At 38.5% G+C, this 20047-nt stretch overlaps 1 protein-coding gene across 2 annotated transcripts in view; it reads left to right on the forward strand.

Annotated features, from left to right (window-relative positions):
* Positions 1-19713, forward strand: part of EXOC5 (exocyst complex component 5) — a 40336-nt gene extending 20623 nt beyond the window's left edge. For both annotated transcript variants that reach the window (XM_054025876.1, XM_054025875.1), the window contains exons 6-18: positions 275-303; positions 447-556; positions 818-862; positions 985-1125; positions 2816-2898; positions 4141-4350; positions 6917-7064; positions 9310-9418; positions 10985-11105; positions 11696-11782; positions 14620-14728; positions 15343-15558; positions 17477-19713. In XM_054025876.1, the coding sequence (XP_053881851.1) occupies positions 275-303; positions 447-556; positions 818-862; positions 985-1125; positions 2816-2898; positions 4141-4350; positions 6917-7064; positions 9310-9418; positions 10985-11105; positions 11696-11782; positions 14620-14728; positions 15343-15558; positions 17477-17665 (1597 nt within the window). In that variant the 3' untranslated portion in view covers positions 17666-19713. The remainder of the gene's footprint in view (positions 1-274; positions 304-446; positions 557-817; positions 863-984; positions 1126-2815; positions 2899-4140; positions 4351-6916; positions 7065-9309; positions 9419-10984; positions 11106-11695; positions 11783-14619; positions 14729-15342; positions 15559-17476) is intronic.
* Positions 19714-20047: the final 334 nt, after the last annotated feature.

A 20047-nucleotide genomic window follows, 5' to 3' on the forward strand; every position in this document is an offset into this window, starting at 1 on the left:
TTTAGGTTCACCTTTGAACTTACACCTCAAAGTACTCGATACATTTTGCTGGAAAAAACCTAATTTGAGTGTACTTATTTCCTTGTAAATTATATACTAATTTATTATAGATTTCTTACAGATAAAGCTTGAAATATCATTGTCTTCCTGCTCCATATGTTGTTAAACCCTAACTACAATTGACAGCAAAAGTGTTAAATTAACATGTTAATACTTGTTTGAATTTTTTTGTGTGTGTGGGTTTTGATTAATAGTACGTTTTTTGATTTAACAGGTTTTCTGAAGTAAAATCAAAAATAGCAAGTAAGTTTCCTCCCCCATTCAACCAATTTTGCTCAATCTTAACTTGTGTTGCTTGGTTCTTTAATCTGCTTTTATTGACAACATTCAACTCTCTTTGTCAAAAAGTTCCTTGCAAAGCCTGATGGATATTTTTTTCTTTTCAGGTAAGTACCATGATTTAGAGTTGCAACTGATTCAGGAGTTTACCAATGCACAGAGAAGGGGGGAAATCTCCAGGATGCGAGAAGTAGCAGCTGTTTTACTTCACTTCAAGGTAAAGACTGAGTTTTTAACTCTAAAAGCACATGCTGCATTAAGTACCTGTTGTTAATGAATACAGTAATGAAGCTGGTCTAGACTTCTGAAGAAAATGGGTCTGAGAAAGTTCATCCTTTTGATAAATCTTCTATTAAAACTAAGCAGACCGTTTTCCATAATTGCTGCATTTTCTTTATTGAATTGTCTGTATTTAATGATATTTCACATACTGTAAGCATAGAAAACATATTAATTCCCATTTTTTCCCATCCCACAGGGCTATTCCCACTGTGTTGATGTATACATAAAACAATGTCAAGAGGTAACGTGTTTTAAAACCAGATATATCTTTATATTTGGGTCAATTATTTGTGCGTGCATTTTATTATTATTGATATCTATTGGTTGGGAGATCTTTCATTGTAATGTGCCTTTAATCTCTAGGGAGCTTCCTTGAGGAATGATATATTTGAAGATACAGCCATCCTCTGTCAGCGAGTGAACAAACAAGTTGGAGATATCTTTAGTAGTCCAGAGACTGTATTGGCCAAACTTATTCAAAATATATTTGAAGTCAAACTTCAGGTATTTAAAATTTGGTGTATTAAAGTTGGTTGTTAAGAATGAATAAGAAGATTCCTTAAGTACTTCTAGTAACAAAATCCCAAAGAATCTATATTGTTTGTAATATTTTGAGTAACCTTAATCATGGAAAAATCACATTTAACTGCTCTTTAAAAATGCCAACAAAAACTATCAATTAAGGATGTTAAAGTAGCTGTTTGTGTACTATAAGCACAATGTAAGCAAGAATACATAAAATACAAATATACGCAGACTTAAACTGGAAGAATAGATGTATTCACTAATTATTCGGATTGTCATTCAATGTCAGGCACATACTTGGTTTATCTCTGCAGCCCCAGCATCAAAAATTTGGGAAAATAAAAATTTATGTTTAGTAAATATCTTTAATCCTTTCACTCTTGGAGTCAGATTTCCAGTGTGAGGCTAGCACTGAATATGCTAAAATAATGTATGCCAAAGAATAGGGTCCCACAGCTAATATAGTAGTAATATGAAAACTTGCTGTAGCTGAAAATGACAGTCCCTCATTCTGCAAATACTTATATACGTGAGTAAAGTCAGTGTGACTACTCACATGTGTAAAGCTACTTTTCTGTAGGTGTGGAAGATCTTGTTCTTCCTATCTAGAACAATATTGTTAGAGCCTAATCATAAAATTGAAGCTTCCTTAGATTTAATTCTTGGGCTTTCTTTGAAGGAGGAGTGATCTGTTTACTTACATGATTGTAAGTGGATCTAAATTATTCACTTGTTCATCAGTTGTGTTCATTTACTCTGTTTGTGTACGAAGAAGGCATGTAGACTGCCAGTCTTTTTGCTTTGAAAATCAGATGCTTTGGCTCTTATATCTTATAAACAGCAGACATCTTGCATTTCCAAACTAGTTTCCTTAAACTAAACACGTTTATCTAAAACCCTGGAGCTAAATGTAAGGTATCTGTAAATTGAGATTAAAAAGTAAATATGTATGACTGTGTTATATAAGATGCAGTACTTTCTTGAGGGTTTATTGTTAAGGCTAAGTTTTCGTCAGGGGTATTTTTAGTAAAAGTCATGGACAGGTCACTAGCAGTAAACAAAAAAAATCACTGCCCATGACCAGTCCATGACTTTTACTAAAAATACCCCTGACTAAAACTGGGGGAAGAGGGGGGTGCACGGGTGCTGGGGAGTGGAGGGGGGTGCAGGTGCTCAGGGGAAGGGGTGAGGGTTTGGTGAGGCTGGGGCAGGCTCCCTACCCAGCTCCTGGGAAGCAGCGACCCTAGCTCCACATGCTGCCTCTGCTCTGCCCCAAGTCCCAGTTTTGCAGCTCCCATTTCCTGGGAACCACGACCAATGGGAGCTGTGGGGGTGGTGCCTGGCTGCCAGCAGAGGTAGTATGGGGAGCTGAGGGCGAAGTCCCCCCTCCAGGTAAGCACTGCCCCGCACCCCAATACCAAGCCCTGACAACCCCTCCCCCCCAAACTCCTGGGGAGGGGCGAGGGGGAGCCTGAGATTGCCCCAGCAGCAGCTGGGGCACCTGGCCCAGGGCGGCTCCTCCTGCAGAAGTCACGGAGGTCATTGAAAGTCACAGAATCCGTGACTTTCCATGACCTCCAAGACAAACATGGAGCCTTATTTATTATAGATAATATGAAATGTTGATTTTTCTTATTCCATTAACTGAGATTATGCCTCCATTTTATAGAGTAATGTAAAGGATCAGTTAGAAGAACACAGGAAGTCAGATGCAGAACAGTATCTTAAGAATCTTTATGAGCTGTATACAAGGTAGCTATCATTTGATTATCAACATTTTGTTGTGTAAGTAGCATCTTGCGAAAGGTTCATTTGTTGTTAAGAGGTGGGAAGAAAGGACGAAAATTCCAACTTCCTCTAAAAATTGGACGACTATTTTGCTGCCCATCTGCCTTGACAGTTTTCCTTTTTAAATTGTGTGACCTTTTAGAAAACAGCTGTTGTACTTTTAAAGAAAGTAACTAGATTTTTGAGGAATTAGAGACTGACATTATTATTTAGCAAAGTATATAACACCCTATTCTTGAAATATGAAAAGTGTAATTAACAATTTGACTGCACTTGTACCGTATATAGAAAGCTGTAAGAAAGTTGTGAATTTTTGGGGGGGTGGAGGTGTCCAAAAGTTGTGGCCACAATTTGTGGAAGTTGTGGTTTGGGGTGCAGCTGTGTGCGTGGCTGGGGTTACAAGACCAAAACTCTTGCTTTGTAACTGACTAGATGTTGAGTTGGAAGAACACCCTCCACAAGGAGCTGGATACCTCCCCATTCCTCCAATCCCTGGGGTGGGGTAAAGGGGCCCAAGCCGCTGCACCCTGGAGCTGGCCCTAACTCAGAAACCCCTAGAGATGCTGTGGGTGGTTGGCACTGCTGGGCCACCCCATCCCAGCCCTGCACCCTGCAGGAAGCATAAGCTCCTGCCTGGCGCCACTCACTGGGTCCTCCCCAAGTGTGTCCCCCAATGCATTCCAGCAGCTGAGGAAGGCAAAATCCTTGAGGTCACACAGGAGACATGGCTGGTCAGCAGACCCAGCCCACTCCACTTGGCAGAAGTGAAACTTGGCAGCACCAGTGCTGGTGGGGCTGACTGCAGGTGGTAGCACTTGATGCAAAGGGGAGGCAGCAAGCGGGATGAGCCCCCAGGATTGTGCAGCCCTCATCCGCACAGGTCCCAGGCCCCACTGTCCTTCTCATCCACCTCCCCGATGTCATGATGGAGGGGGGTGGATGGGCCAAATCTGAGTAAGTGGCATTGCAAAAAAGTTGTGGTGAGTGTTGAAAGATGCAGTTTCCACAACGAAATCACAGCCTGCCATTTTCTTATAGCATTACCTTTGTGCATAAATTATACAGAGTTCTTTGTTTAAATTTGGTAGTGCTCAGATATCCCAGTCAGGATTGGGACCTCATTGTTCTAGCTGCGTTGCAAACATGTAATACTGTAATTCATACAAATGCAACACTTTTTTTTTTCTCTGTTTCCTTTGCATAAAGAACTACTAATCTTTCAAGCAAATTGATGGAGTTTAACTTGGGTACTGATAAGCAGACTTTCTTGTCTAAGCTTATCAAATCCATTTTCATTTCCTACTTGGAGAATTACATTGAGGTGGAAATTGGTTATTTGAAAAGTAGGAGCGCTATGATTCTGCAACGCTATTATGATTCCAAAAACCACCAGAAGAGGTCCATTGGCACTGGAGGGTGAGTTTCTTTTTAAAGAGGGGAAAATATAATAAAGGGCAAAAATACAGTGAACATCACTTAAACTCTACATTGATCATCTGCATAAAAGCTGGCTTCCAAAACCATCGTTATTTCCTGTATTACTTGTGCTGTCACATTATATTACCATATACTAATATTGTAGTTTGCGCCCCTGGATACAAAGGAAATGCTAGATAAATCCATTATATAGTCGCATGAAATTAAACTAAATGTCTTGAGCAAGTAAGTTGAAACTTAAGCCTTAGTGTCTAGCAGATCTTTCTTCACCAAATATAATACTTTTATCTAATATCTTTCTCAGGCTTAGTGTGAGTCTTATTACTGTAATAAGGCTAAAGACTGACACACCCTGAAACAAATTGGCGTCACACTATCACTTGTGCAACAGTCTACTACTAAAAGTTGGATAGGAAGAGTTATCATATAGTGAAGAACCTAAGGTGATCAAATTGAACAGACTCAAAGTGGGATCTTTGAAGTGTAGACTCTGTGCACAGCTGAAAGTGTGTTAGCAGTTATGCATTCTTTCCTTTTGTTTATGAAGAAATCAGTTTTTTTTTAATGTGTATGTTTTAAGACAGTTTTGTAAAATCCCACTCATCTGGGGCAAATAGGAAGCTTTTGTGGGCGAGTATGACCAATTGCATGATCTAAGTTTTCTCTTTAGTTGTTTGCCCTCGCGGCTGCAAAAGCAAACGGAATGTACCTAATACTTCAGTTGCCATGTGGTGAGTGCAGCTGCTGTAGTTACACTGTTGGCCTGAAGGAGAGTTCCAATAGGACCTGCTGAATCCTTCAGCCTCCCGCTCTTCTGAGTGCATAGAGGGAAGGGGATTGAAGACCGGCAGTTGTAATGCCCCCTCCCCGGGTCATGTCTGTTCCCTCCTTTATCCCTGCTGGCTGGAGCAGGAGTTGGAGTCGTCCTGCTGTTCTGCCCTGTATTATTCTGCCCAGCTCTGGTGGTCCCGTGCTGAGACAAAAGAAAGGGAGGAGAAGAGAGTGAGTTCCATAAAATCCTTCAAAGAATCCAGCAGCAGAGAGGGCTAGAGCTGAGCTCTTGGTTCTCCTCCTCAGCAACAACCACATGCTTAGACAGTGAGGGTCTGTAGCACTGAATGTGCATAGCCACATTGTACAGCTTTATTTCAGGCATCTAAAAGCTCCACAGAGTTATTACTGATCTGGTGTAGCTAGGGTGACCAGACAGCAAGTGTGAAAAATCGGGACATGGGGTAGGGGGTAATAAGAGCCTATATAAGAAAAAGACCCAAAAATCAGGACTGTCCATATAAAATTGGGACATCTGGTCACCCTAGGTGTAGCCAGGTTAATCATGGACGACCCTGTGGCTGCTACCAGTCTGTGCCCAGGCATTGTCCCCTCCTGGTCTCCAGTCCGATCTTCAGGGCTCAGTATGCAGGGATTTTATCTCCAAAGTGGGCTATATGACCAAAAAGTGCCACCCGGTGGTGACCAATGATGACTTCAGTCCTCTTAAGCTCAGTTCTCAAATAACACATCCCTATTACTAGAGCCCCGCAAATCTGCGGACATCCTCTTTGTATCCACAGACCATGTTTGCAGATCGTTGATCGGCTGCGGATACAAATTTTGTATCTGCGAGGGCTCGATGTGTTGCTGATCAAATCAAACCATCTTATCCCAATAGTCCTCTTCGGGAACTGGGAAACTGGTACTGCAAGTGGAGCAGCTAGGGGGAGGGGAGAGGTGCCTGCCATCAGGAGAATGCTTGAAACTTAGCTGCGGGAGAGGTGCCGAGGCTGCTGAATCTTTGAAGAGCTGTTGTTGAGGTGTAATGGATTTGGTGGGTCACAGAAGAGAACTGATTTGGGGGAAGGGAAGAAAGAGAAAAATAATGCCTTGGCAGGAAGAGATCTGATGTTGCAGGGGAGAGAATAAACAGACTGAGATGACTGGAGTGCTGACTGAATTGGGGGGGAGTGTGCATGGAAGTGAGTCTGAGCATGTGAGACTGAGCCAGGGCTACCTATTGGGTGAATGTTGGGGTGGTGTCATTGTCAGGTGCATGGGGGTGTGTAAGAGACAGAAAAACTGGTGAGAAGAGAGTCCAATGGGAGTTGTGTGTGTGTGAAGTGAGAGTCTCGGGAGGCAGGGGGGCTAAACTCCCACAACAGGATATAAATATACACCATTGAATTCACTGGGAACTACTTGTGTTATGCAGTGGGGAGTACCTAGTCCCCAGGGTGTGGAGGGGCATGGCAGAGTAGTGTGGGTGTGGTCGTGGTTGTGGGACGTGAAGAGTGGGTTGTGCATGCTAACATGTTTGGTAAGGTCAGTAGGTTTTTGTCTGCTTTAGTAAGTGTTTTTTTTTTTTTTTTTTTTGACCACTTTGCAAGGTTTTATTTATTTAAGTTTTATTCAAAATACAGATGTGCACCTATTAAGTTATGTTTTAGGCTTCTGTTTACCAACTATTATAATATTCCCAATGTATTGTTAATCTTGAACATTAAAATTTCCACTCCGTGAGATTACCCTCTGGTGTATTGAATTCTAGTATTCAAGATCTCAAAGAGAGAATAAGACAACGTACAAACTTGCCATTGGGCCCAAGTATTGATACCCATGGAGAAACCTTCCTCTCCCAAGAAGTGGTGGTTAACCTTTTACAAGAAACCAAGCAAGCTTTTGAAAGATGTCATAGAGTAAGTCTGCTTTCTGTGACTTCTATAAGTAGATATAATTTGAATGGCACCCAAAAACGAGCTAGAAGAAGCAACTGTTTACACCCTCAATTTTAAGAACACGTCTTGTTTTACCATTAGTTGAAGTCTAATAGGAGGTGAGTGGACTTGGTGCTGAGGCGAGGACTTGAGTCTCCATTTAATGAAATGAATTACCTTTTTAAAATCAGGGTCATGGTGAGGTAGCGTAAGACATTGTTTATAGACTTTTTGTTTAACAAAAGTGAGTTACAGAAAACTTCTGACCATTTGTTTTAAAAACACTATTTATAACCAATTGGAATAAAAATAGCTTTTTACATGTTTTTGTTTCTAAACCAGTCCTTATAATTGATTAGCATTTGGTATAAAACTTTGATATGTTGTACAAATGTCACAGAGTTTAAAACAAGAAGTTACAAAAATAAGATTAATTTAGGTAAGATAATTTCCCTACAAACATTCAACTGTCACATGTATCAATCTTCTATTATTAATTAATACTATTGTTGAGAGGCTGCGGGGAATAATCTTTGCTGTTGCATTGTTTACCTTCTATTAATCCTTTACTGTTTTCAAATGTTTGTGCCTAATACAAAATAGAATTTTTACTATTGATATAAATCACAGGTTTTTCTGTGGCTCATTGGCTGTGTGAGTGTAGTGCTTTAAAGGTTTAATAAGAACCTTAGATTTAATTACAAACTTTAACTTAGAGAAGCCAAAACCATTTTTTGCAAATACTTATCTATTTATAAGAATTATCCTTAAAATGAACAAAACAGAACTCCAAATATTTTGCTGATCCGTCTCAGTGTGTTAATAGCTTTTAATATATTAGATATTGAGAGGATACAATGTAACCATGGTTATAGCAGAAATAGATACAACACTGGTTAATATTCACATAACAGCCGATTTAGCATTGGGAATGTCAAAGTGACGGCATGATGCATAGACAAATTAGTCATTTTATCATTATAGTGGTCATTGGTAAAAACTGCTGTAGTTCTAACTTCTGTTCTAACCTTCCTTTTCAGTTGTGCATAATTTTTTTTTTTTTTTTTTTCCAAACACGTTCCTTTTGGGATGAAATTTTTCAAGTTTGGTCTCAGCCCAAGATTGATTTGTTTGTAAAGTTAGAGTAAAATAAATTCAGGTATTTCTGCATGCATGAATAAATGTTGCACTTTCATAACCAAAACAGATGAAACGAGAAACTTTAAAGCACAATTTATCAGGGAGACATAAAATAAAAACTTCTAAAGGTAAAGAATATTCGAAATTAGTAACTTCATGGGAATGCGTTTGAAGAATTAGAATGTGTAATTTTTATTTTATTTATTTGGACACCTAAACTAAGCATACATTTGACTCCAAATGCCAGTGGTCCAAATCTCCTGTGCTGCAAAGGTCGAGAGTCTTACTTTTGCAGATATTCTAAACTACAAAGGACCAAAGTCCAGTTGCTGTTCAGAGAACTTTAAGAGCCACCTTTTTTAAGTTCTAAAAGCCCAAATAGTGTTGGGTTTTTTGTTTCGTTTTTTATGAAAAAGAAAAGGCAGCGCATCGGATTTTGCTATATAAATATCTAGGACAAGATTTTAGAATTATGTGCATATAAAAATGTACTCACACCATGCAGTTACTGAAATTGTATTTGTGCGCATAACTGACCATGCAAAAGAGGAGTTAGAGGTGTACTGTTACCCTGACACTGCATACAGTCATAGTAACTGTGTATCAATTATTCAAACATGCAACTCTAAAAAATCTGAGCACAACTGCCTACTCAAACGTACGCATGAAAATGTCAACATGTGATGATTGTCTATAGTCCTATATTATATATTGATCTATAGGGGCAGATCCTCCGCCTGAGTAAACAGTCTCACTTTATTGACTTCAATGGAACTATAACAGTTGACACTGCCTGAGGATCTGTTTTATTATTTTGAAAGTGCGCTGTAATTTTAAGTCTTCTGCGATCACTGTTTATATATTTTTAAAAAGCATGTGCAAAGGACTGTCTACACATGAAGTTATTCACGAATAGCTCTGTACGTGGTCACGTTGTTATTCTGGAATAAGTGTGTCCACATATGGAGTTATTCTGAAATGTCTTGTGTGCTTTAAATTCACATCCTACCCTAATTCAAATAAACTTCCAAGTGTAGACAACAAGTTCTAACACTAAGTATCAAAATATTTGTTGTTCTTTTTAAAGCTCTCTGATCATTCTGATTTACCGAAGAATGCATTCAGAATTTTTTCTATGCTTGTGGAGTTTTTGTGTATTGAGCATATTGATTATGCCTTGGAAACTGGACTTGCTGGTAAGCATAATTCTGTTTTTTGTTTTCTTAAATGTGTGGTATTTCATTATAAAATAGCACATACTAATGTTTCTAATTTCATTGGTCAATGCATTCAGAGCACTTTATACTCTTCAGTGATTGGCCTTGAGATCTATGCAAGTTAATATTGTGCAAGGTATGTTGATTAAGGGAATTAATTTATCTCATTTATTTGGAAGCCATAAATAAGCTTCTGAAGCACACCTTACATATGGGAAATCAGTACAGATTGAAAGACAATGATTATTCAGAAATATCTGGAGGCTTTATTTCCTGCATCATAAGAATCTGAGTATAATCATTCCCTTCCTACCTCTTTCACCTTCTCCATAAAAAGAGAATAAGGTTTTTATAGAGTGTGTTTATTTAGAGTGTGTGTGGTTTTACATGTATATTTTACATAGAGGAACACTTCTTATATAGAAAGACTTTTCTCATTGTATTTACTGTTTTAAAAAACCTCTTTTGTTTGTGTGTGCATATTTTAATATTTTAGGGAAATGTCTCAAAGTAAGATTTTTTTCTGTGCTTCAACTGTTTTGAAGAATAAACTAGATGTGGTTACAGAGTTATAAGTCTTTCGTACAATTTGCTGCCTTTAATTGATAAGCAGAATTCCTGTTAATATTAGTGGGAGTCCATTGAAGTTACCCTTTGTACTGTCTGCATACAAGGAATATTGTATATAGACTTTTAGGGTAATTATGAAAAAAACTCCTGTGATTTAGGCTTGGTCTACATAACAGAATTAGGTCAACATAAGGCAGTTTCTGCTGACCTAATTATGTCAGTGTACATACTACATCCTTGTTCCCCCCGATATAAGTTCCCTATTACACTGACATCATAACTCCACCGCTGCAAGAGGTGTAGGGTTTATGTTGGTGTAGCTAGGATTACTTACCTTGGCAGTTGGCTGTCATTCTTGTCAATTTCATGGCTCCATGCTGGAGCCATGAAATTGACAGGAAAGCTGGGGCGAGTAGCGGGGCTAGCTGTTCCCATGCTCCCCACTTCCAGCTGGGCTGCACCCGTCCTGCTCACAGCCTGGATGCCCCCTGGCTCCCAGCCCAGCTGCTGCCCAGGATCCCTGCTCCCCCTGTGCCTGCCTGGCTCCCCGTGGGGAGCCCTGGTTCTTCCCAGCGGCAGGGAACTGAGAGCCAGGGGTGCAGCCGGGCTCCCGGCGGGGAACTACGTGTGGAACTGAGAGCCCAGGCTCTCAGTCCTCCACACTGCCCCTCTTAAGTCGGTGGAAGCGCTCCTGGTGAGGATGTGCACCACTGACAGAGGAGGGTAGTGTGGACACGAACCACTGTGGAGGGTGTAAGTCGCCCTAACATAGGTCGACTTATGTTTCTAGTGTAGACGTGCTCCTAGATGCCTAACTCCTGTTTTCAAAGTGACTGAAGTTCTTAGGAGCCTACATCCCATTGATTTTAACTTAAGTACTTTTGAAAATTTTACCCTTATCCTTAGAAAGGACAGTGATACAGATTACATGCACTATATTTTTTTTATGATCCTAAATAAATGTTTCCACCTTAGGCATTCCTTCTCCTGACTCTAAAAGTGCAAACCTTTATTTCCTGGATGTTGTACACCAGGCCAATACTATTTTCCACTTGTTTGACAAGCAGTTTAATGATCATCTGATGCCATTAATCAGGTATGTCAGGTGTTCTGTTTTGCATTTCTTCTGTGAATATGTATGGTCGTCATTGCTAGAAATTATGAATTTCATTTTTGTTCCTATTAATATAGTTAAATACTTTTATTAAAAAAAATTTGTTTTAAAAATAATTCAAATTATTGATGATGGAAGTTGTAGAAAGTTTAGTGTTTATTTAAATCTGACTTCTAATCAGTACATTCGGAAGAGGAGTCTTTTAGTCTATTATGCTGATGTGCAGCATATGGGCATGCACAGCAGTCTTGGCTCACTCTTTGGTCCACTGGGGACTGGCAGCAATATGGAAGCAGAGTGCTCAGTCCAGGGGCAACTCCCTCTGAACTACAGCAGAGTGTCGCCCACCTCTGGGTCAGCAAATACAGTTGTGGGGTCTTCTGGTTTTTGAAGTAGCTCCATCCATCAGTCCTTGATTACAAAGACAGATAACTGCATCCAGTCTGGTACTTTCTCGGAGAGAATGGGTGGGGAATCCTGAAATACTCCTGTGTTTGCTAGCAACCAAAGCAAATAGATTTGATTTGCATTATTTTGACTATGTTATGATTTTTTTCCCTATTGTTTTCTAGCTCTTCTCCTAAGTTATCTGAATGTCTTCAGAAGAAAAAGGATATAATAGAGCAAATGGAGATGAAACTGGACGTGGGCATTGATAGGCAAGTGAAGTTTTAAACTTTCCATCAATCACTGCTCTACTTACCATTTTTAACACACAGAAGTTTTGCCTCAGCTTGTTTTTCCTGCTTGGAAGTAATCATTTAGAATCACAGAATTTATTTCCTTTGAAATCCAGACAGAAAATCAGAGATCACACTGAACTTTTGTCAAGAAAAAACTAATTTTGGGAGGCTGAAATTTTTCCATGCTTGATTTTTTTACCTGAAATTAATATTTTTGGGAAGAGTGAGCAAAATCTTTCATCTACTTTTGTATTGAGGGAATGAGATAATTCACAATTTTCCTCTGTCTCTCTAAAAAACAAACAAACAAAAAAACCCCAAAACACTTCCTGCTTTGGGCTGCGGGGGAAAAGCTCACATACAGAATGTTGAAACTTGAAATTTTAAAGTATTTAAAGAGCAGTATGTGTGATAGACTGAAAGAGATTAACTGACTTGCTTGAGTGGGACTGTGGTGTAATGCATATCTTGGGAGTCAAGAGAATTGAGTGTAATTCTGGGTTTGACATTGACTTGCTCTGAGACTGAGTGATTCATTTAATCTCCGTCCCTCAGTTACCTCCTATATAAAATGGTGTGATTTTTATGGATGGAAAAAGCATTATAAATGCAAAGTATTATTGTCATTTTGCAGTGGAGAAAACATAAGAAAGAGGTAATGCTTAATGTTAGGGAGCAGAGCCACAATGTAAGTACTCTACTTACAGAGTATGTATATGTTTACTTGTACCAGGGAGATTTGTAGTATTCCCATATCTCCAAATGATTTGTTGTTTGACCTTGGACCAGTCGCTTAACCTCTGTGCCTCGGTTTCCCCTTCTTTCTGTAAATAATACATCCCGATGGGAATTGAAAATTAATGTCTGTACTGCCTTGAAAAGTGCCATATAAGCATTAATTATTAGGTGTCCACTCCATCCTGAAGGAGCAACGAACAGAACTGTACAAGAGAAAACAAGCATTGCTCCTTGTATCCTAGCTCTGTTACCTTCTGATCGGTGAGGAAGAGTCTCAAAGTGTGTAAATTGCAAAGGAATTGAGGGGTGATTTGATAAAAAATATTTGCTGTGGCGATGGAAGGAAAGGAAAAACGGGAGAAAGTACAGAGTTGACAATGGAGATTTTACCCTCTGCTGCTGGAAATGCCGTAGTGGTTTAAACATCAAGTCTGAAATACTTAGACTCTCTGGAGCCACTGGTTCAAACCTAGACAGGATTGCCTGAGCCCTCAGTGTCGAAGTAGATGAATTAAGTTCTGTGTACAATAAATAATCTCTAAAGACTGTGTGGGGATTTTCAAAAGTGCCTAAGTGATGGAGAAGCACAAGTCCAGTTGGAAGTCAGTGGTACTGTGTTCCCAAGTCACCTAGGGTGGGATTTTCACAAGTCCCTATGTGTTGCAGACAACTACATGTTTGTGGTGGCTCTGCAAAAGAGAGACCAGTTTTGAGACAAATCACTTATATAAGAATGTGGTTACTTGCACGCCATTTTGTCTACATGAGCACCAAAATACCAGAAAGAACCCCAAGAATAGGTCACGCTGGACTTGGGCACCATCTGGTAACAAAGAAAGGTAGATTCCCAGGCACTGTTGGTTTCAATATTCTCCAGAATCTGACAGTGTCTGATAGCAGACCCTTGAAGGGTATTCACAGTGATGGTTTCTTCCCCGGTAATGATTAGCAGAACTGATTTTAGTCCATGGGACCATTCTAATGAACTAGCATTGCTGTTCTATATATCCATATAGATTGCCTTACATGCATGTATATTAAAAATGGGAGTTGGAAGAGCAGGGGGATGTAACTCTGATTTCTGTTATTGACTGGGGCAAGGTTGTAGAGTGAAGTACAGCCAGAATGGGAGTCTGAGCTTCATAGGCATGAAAAATAATTAATTTGATTTCCTGTTTTGGGATTAGGTGTATTTTTCCCTCCCTCAAATCATGTGGCGCTTTCATAGTCCAAGCTATGTAGCTTCATTTTTGCTGATTACGGTCCCTAGAAAACAGTGAGAGAATCTGTTCTGAACAAATGAGTGTTCCAGGGAGAGTCACTTGGGAGAATGAGCTCTATGTATTGCAGCTGCTTTGCTCTTCAAGCACTCCCTGGATCGGCTTTGGGACTGACTGTAAAATAAACCATTTCTGACTTTAGATAATGTTCAGGAAGGATAACTGCTAGGGGGAAGATGCAAGTAAAATGGAACTGGATCTTTTAAGACAAGTGACCAGATTCTTTCTTGTTGCAAGTGTTTTGTGATGCTGTTTCACTTGAACTGTGTATTATTCTTTATAAAGTTACTGAACTAGGTCTAGAAAGTTCCCTTCAGAGTCTTTCTGGTTTTCCCCAGCAAAGAAGAGTGCCTGGCTATTCTGAAGAGCTGGCTTTAAATGGGTTATGTTTCATTTCAATTCTCCTTTAAAATCAGCTGGCCAGCACATACTGTATTGCATTCCAGGATAAAGAGAACTTTGGAGCAGAGACTTCTCAAAGGCTTCTATCTAACTCTCATGCCCCTACCACCTTCAGAAAATCAGACTTGTCTTGTGTACTAAAATTGTATTGTATAGCAGTTTCAAAAATATTTTTGGTCTTTGCAGTTCATTTTAGCGTGAACGTCTTTTTATATTAAATGGTGAAACTCATTTAATGTTCATGAATTTGTAGAAGGGGTGGATAATGGATTTCTACTTCACTGTGCACTAATCACTTATATTTTATGTGGGATCACTTCAGAATTTTTAACTGTTAAAACCAAGTAAATGAAAACTTTTATTTTAAAACACATGTATATTTTAACTTTAAAGGACACTGAATTGTATGATTGGTCAGATGAAGCACATCTTGGCTGCAGAACAAAAGAAGACAGATTTTAAACCAGAAGATGAAAACAGTGTTTTGATTCAGTATACTAATGTGAGTAAACAAATAGAGATTTGTCAGTAATAGTAGCATTTTGAAGATAATTTGAGCAGTGTTGGCATTTTGATAGTGTATGTCCAATTACATGTACATCTGATTAACATTCAGGCTTGTTTCACTCTATGCCAAGGATTCTCAAACTCCTTCACAATGTGGATCCTAAACTTGGTGGGAGTAGTCTCAGTTTTGTTGTATAATAGTAGTGTCCAACAGCCCCAGTCAGACTGAACGAGGTGCCATACAAACACAAACTCCCCCTCCCCCAAAATGCCATCTAAATTAACATGGACCAAAACTTAATAGAGAGTTTGTCATGGATCTGCCTTCCCATTTGCAGGTCTTTCCAGTGATAATGGCAACAATTGCTTACCCAGAAAAGTAATATTAGGGCAGTATTTAATGAATTTATGGGTGTCTTTCAATGCAATTTTTCTGCTGAAAATGAGGAACGCCAGCAGCAAATGGACAGCTGGTGATCCATAGACCATTATGTGTGAGCCAGTGCTCTATACGTTGCTCATCATTAATCTGAGACTTTGCTTTCCAAATGTTTTTTAAGAGGGGAAGCTTCTCTCTAATCAGTTAACTTACAAGCAATCTTTTTATAGGCCTGTGTCAAAGTATGTGGCTATGTCAGAAAGCAAGTGGAAAAGATTAGAAAGTCTATGGATGGTAAGAATGTGGACACAGTTCTGATGGAGCTTGGAGTCCGTTTTCATCGACTTATTTATGAACATCTACAGCAATATTCCTACAGTTGCATGGGAGGCATGTTAGCCATTTGTGATGTGGCTGAATACAGGAAGTGTGCCAAAGATTTTAAGGTTAGTGTATGTATACTTAATATGTATGGTGTTATAGAGGCATACATAAAATGCCAGGATAGCAAAACAATATTTTTGTTGGAAAATGTCCTCCTTCATGTAGCCACATTTCACATCTTTTGCCTTCTATTCACAACCTACCATAAATTTTAGACTTTAGATTGCCTGAGTACCATGGCAGCAGCTTTAAACATTTAATAAATGACACCAGCAAGACCGTCTTTTCCGAATAGTCCTCATATCTATCTCCTAAATTCACTTGCTTTGTGTCATGAGCTTACCTGAGTCAGTTGAGCATCTCACAAAGCAAGCTTGTCCTGATTCTATAAATCATCATAGCCACCTGGGATTTAAAATTCCAAAACATAAAAGTCCTTTGGTGGCTTAACCAAATGGTGTAGTCAGAGTTAGGTCCCTGACCAAGCCAGACTTGGTTAAAGCAGGGGAAATCCTTCCTCCTTGTTCCAGCTTCAACCAGAACTGGCCCTTGGAAGAAGCAGTCAGACCATTTTATCTTGCCTGCTGGGCCTTGATTGGCTTCTGTCTGCTTCCAGCCCTTCTAGCTGCTGGAGAACTAATCCTTATTGGTGCTGCAAGCAGCTGACCTTGAATGGCCTCTAAACAGTTCTTGTAGGTTCAGACTTGCTGCTTTTTTTCTCACAGACATATTCAGGTGGAGTGGGTCAAGGTGGTGGTGGGGATTTCAACAGGGATTAGCAAATGCCTGCTACACACCAACATGCGTTATTTTGAAAGTAATTCAAAAACACACTGAGTGTTTTCATGTGTAATGTAGGATTGCACATTGAAATAAGTTAGGAATGTACGCACTGCCAGACAAGACAAGACCTGTGATCCATCTAGTCCAGTATTCTGTCTTCAATAGTAGTCAGAGGCAGGTGCAAGAAACCCTGCATTAGATAGATGTAATATAATCTGCCCTGCATATTAGGTGTCGTCCTAATCCCTTTTAGTTAGAGATTTAAGACCACAGACATCTAAGGATTAGTCTCTTGCAAAATTTGTTACCGTCCACTATTATAACTCTGGATATTCTTTTTATCCTAAACATCCCATCCCTTTTTGAATTGTGCTAACTTTTTGGACACAACTTCCTGTGGCAATGAGTTCCACAGTTTACTTTCATACAACATGTAAGTAATTTCCTCTTGGATTTGAATTTTCCATATTTAATTTAACTGAACACCCACTCATCCTTGTGTTTATGAGACCAAACAGAAGCTCCCAGCCGTCTCCAGATCATTCATTATGTTATATGCTTTTAAAGTATTATGAAGCTGGCTCATTTTTATTATTTCCAAACCAAGCTTCTTCAAATAGCAGAAGCACTTGTCCTTAAGGAGAGTTAAGTTCATGGCAATTTTGAAGCTTTAATGAATCAAGGCCATGTCATTTTAGAGCACACAAAAAATCTGAAAAAAATTCTTTGTGCAAACGATTTTTTCATGGTGGGATAACAAAAATAAAACCGGACTTTTCCAAAAATAAGAAATAAGTGGGTAACTTCTTCCAGAAAGCTATAATTGCATGTAATCGGGTATTATAAAAATACCACCTCAGTCATAAGTAGTGTAACTGTAATATTGGTGAGTGGTAGTGGTAGTTTGTTGCGGGTGTTTTTTTGAACAATTTTCAAACAATTTTCAAATTCTCTGAATGGTCACATCTCACATTTGTTCTAAAACAAAAGTACCCAAATTCATATACATTTTTAAAAATTAAATCTGGCTTTTGAAAATTGCTTTAGTCTGTTTTTTACAGGAGACACAAATGAGTCTCCTGTGTGGAAAATAACACTGACATTCGATGAACTTTGCAGCAGCTATTTCATTATAAGACTTACACTTACTTCGAGTATTTTTACTGTTTTTTTTTTTTTTCTCTGTCTTTCAAACAGATTCCATTGGTGTTACAGCTTTTTGACACCCTGCATGCACTCTGCAATCTTTTGGTTGTAGCACCAGATAACTTAAAGCAGGTCTGCTCAGGAGAACAACTTGCTAATCTGGACAAGAACATCCTTCACTCCTTTGTTCAGCTGCGAGCTGATTATAGATCTGCTCGGCTTGCTCGCCACTTCAGCTGAGCGTGCAGACAAACACGTTGTACCATTGCCAGGCCGGGGGTGTTAGAAAGCACAGGGAATAATTTCTTATTAAACAGCAGTTGTAATTTTTGTGGGACAATGACTGTACAGAACAAAACAGCAGCCATATTCAAACCAGAATTTATTTGAAGAACGTGAGCAGATATAATCCTTAATTCATATTCCTTAAACTACAGTTCCCCCAGATATGAATTTCTGCAAAACTACTTGCCACTAATTTTCCATTGGAAAAACGGTGAAGGAAGGCAAGCGATAAATTGAAAGTATTTCAGTCCTCAATCCTGAATTACCTGATACCATTTGTTAGACTTTAACTACAGAGCATAGCGTAGGTAATGGATTACATAGAATAAAACTGTGTAAAAACATTCATCAATTTTAATGAGTTACACTTCAGCACAGCTAATCATAATCAAATTATCTTTGCTGATTGGTGTTTCTAAATCATTTCATTCTTTCAAAATGTTATCCTACGCTATACAATTTCTTGCTTTAATTAATTAGCTTTGAATTTCTCTGAGATGTAGGAGTAACAGAAACACTATCCCAAGAAAGATGTAATTTATTCATTGTATAGAACTTTAAGCTAAGCTAAATTGGAGAGGGGTTTTTGTTGTTGTTGGAGCCCACTGGAATGTATCAACTTCGTATGAACTCATGGCACTCTGTTTATTATCTGTCTGATAATGGCACTTTTAATTTTGAATATGTTCCTAAATGAATGCAACCACCTTGTTTTAGATTTCATTACTGTGAGGTGAAGATGCTTGTTGTCGGTTTAACATAGAAACTTGTTTGTTTTTTATTCTGTACATAAACAAATTGAGATTGTAACAGAAGTGAAAGGATGAGATATAGCCCACACATTCGTCTGTAGAAGCGGAAGAATTTGTATTAAATCTAGCCAAAATCCAAAGCTGAAACTTCCTGTCCTAAAGTTAAACTATTTTCAATACCTGAGCAACATAAAATAGTTGAAAGTGCAGAAACTTCTCTTCCCCCTTATATATCTAATGCTGGGGATAACTATTATTGTATGTGTATTTAAACAATAGGAACTTACTCAAGGTGCCTTTGAGATGGATCCATGTTGGGTACAGTAGCTGAAGTGAAGTAATGGGGATGATGAAATATTTGGGGTAATATTTCCCAACAGTTGAAAATTCTGTAGTAAGTGGTGACATTTTAGAGCCAGAGAGCTCCTGTGGAAACCAGAAATGAACTGCATTGTTTCCGTGTTCTAAGTTCCACTCATCACTGTGCGGATCATCTGTAGCGCTCTCTTAATTCTACTCTGCAGGCTTGGCATATTTTCTGCAGAACTTTCTCTCCCTTCTTCAGAATAGGTTTTCCTAAAATCTACTTTGTCTCTCAGTTACAGCTATCCTCTGCCAAATTTTTTAAAACTTCCCAGGCTCAGTCAAAATTGATTTTTTTCCCTTTATTTTATATTGAGCACAGAATTATATTGGTAAACAAGAGAAATCAAGTATGCCAGGTTTTCCTCCAAAGCATTCTGGGAAACTGTGGCTGCTTTGTCCAGATGTATAGCTCTATTCCTTGGCCATGGCAGAATCACAAAGAGTTCTGGATACTGGAGGAGGCACATGCTTGTACTGTTGCCATTTTTAGAAAGCTCTGATGTGAATTCAAATTATACCTCTCTGTTACCTCTGTAACTTAAAGCCAACAATTTTAAGATAGTGGCTTTACTAACCAATATAAAATCTTTGTACAAAAAGTGTCAATTTGTAAACACTTCAGAACAGTAAACAAAACCACTAGGCATCATTTTAAGACTGCAAATTACAGAAGTGCTTCAAAATGTCTTGTGTTGTAAATTTCTTGTTTTGAATTATATTTTAAAATTATATAAAATGTACTCACCATATTGTTTACTTTAACTGTGGTGTTTTCCATGCATAAGTTCAGTGCAATATTCTCTATTATGTCTATTAAAATAATGATGAGATAACAATAGGTGAATACTTAAACATGTAAACACTCAATAAAAAATATTCCCTCCATATGCCTTTTTCATTCCATTCCATTTCCATATTCTTATCTTTATATGCAATTGTATAAATCCCTTTTATTTAAAAAAAATCAATAAAAGTAATTTTACTGATCACATTTTTAGATAGTGTGGGCCTTCCCTTCCCACTTTTAAACAACAAAATAAAAAACAGAACACAAACCTTTTATATAAGAGACTATTATTACGATGACATTTACTGTAAAAATAAATGTTGGGATGGGGGGGAGCTATAATTTTTTATACATTTTGAAGTTTATAGCTTTTATAGCATGTAATTTAGGAAAATATTTCCAGGAGTTTCCGAATATAATAGCAGTACTATC

The sequence above is a fragment of the Malaclemys terrapin genome, chromosome 4 (genome assembly GCF_027887155.1).
Source record: "Malaclemys terrapin pileata isolate rMalTer1 chromosome 4, rMalTer1.hap1, whole genome shotgun sequence".
Lineage (NCBI taxonomy): Eukaryota > Metazoa > Chordata > Testudines > Emydidae > Malaclemys > Malaclemys terrapin.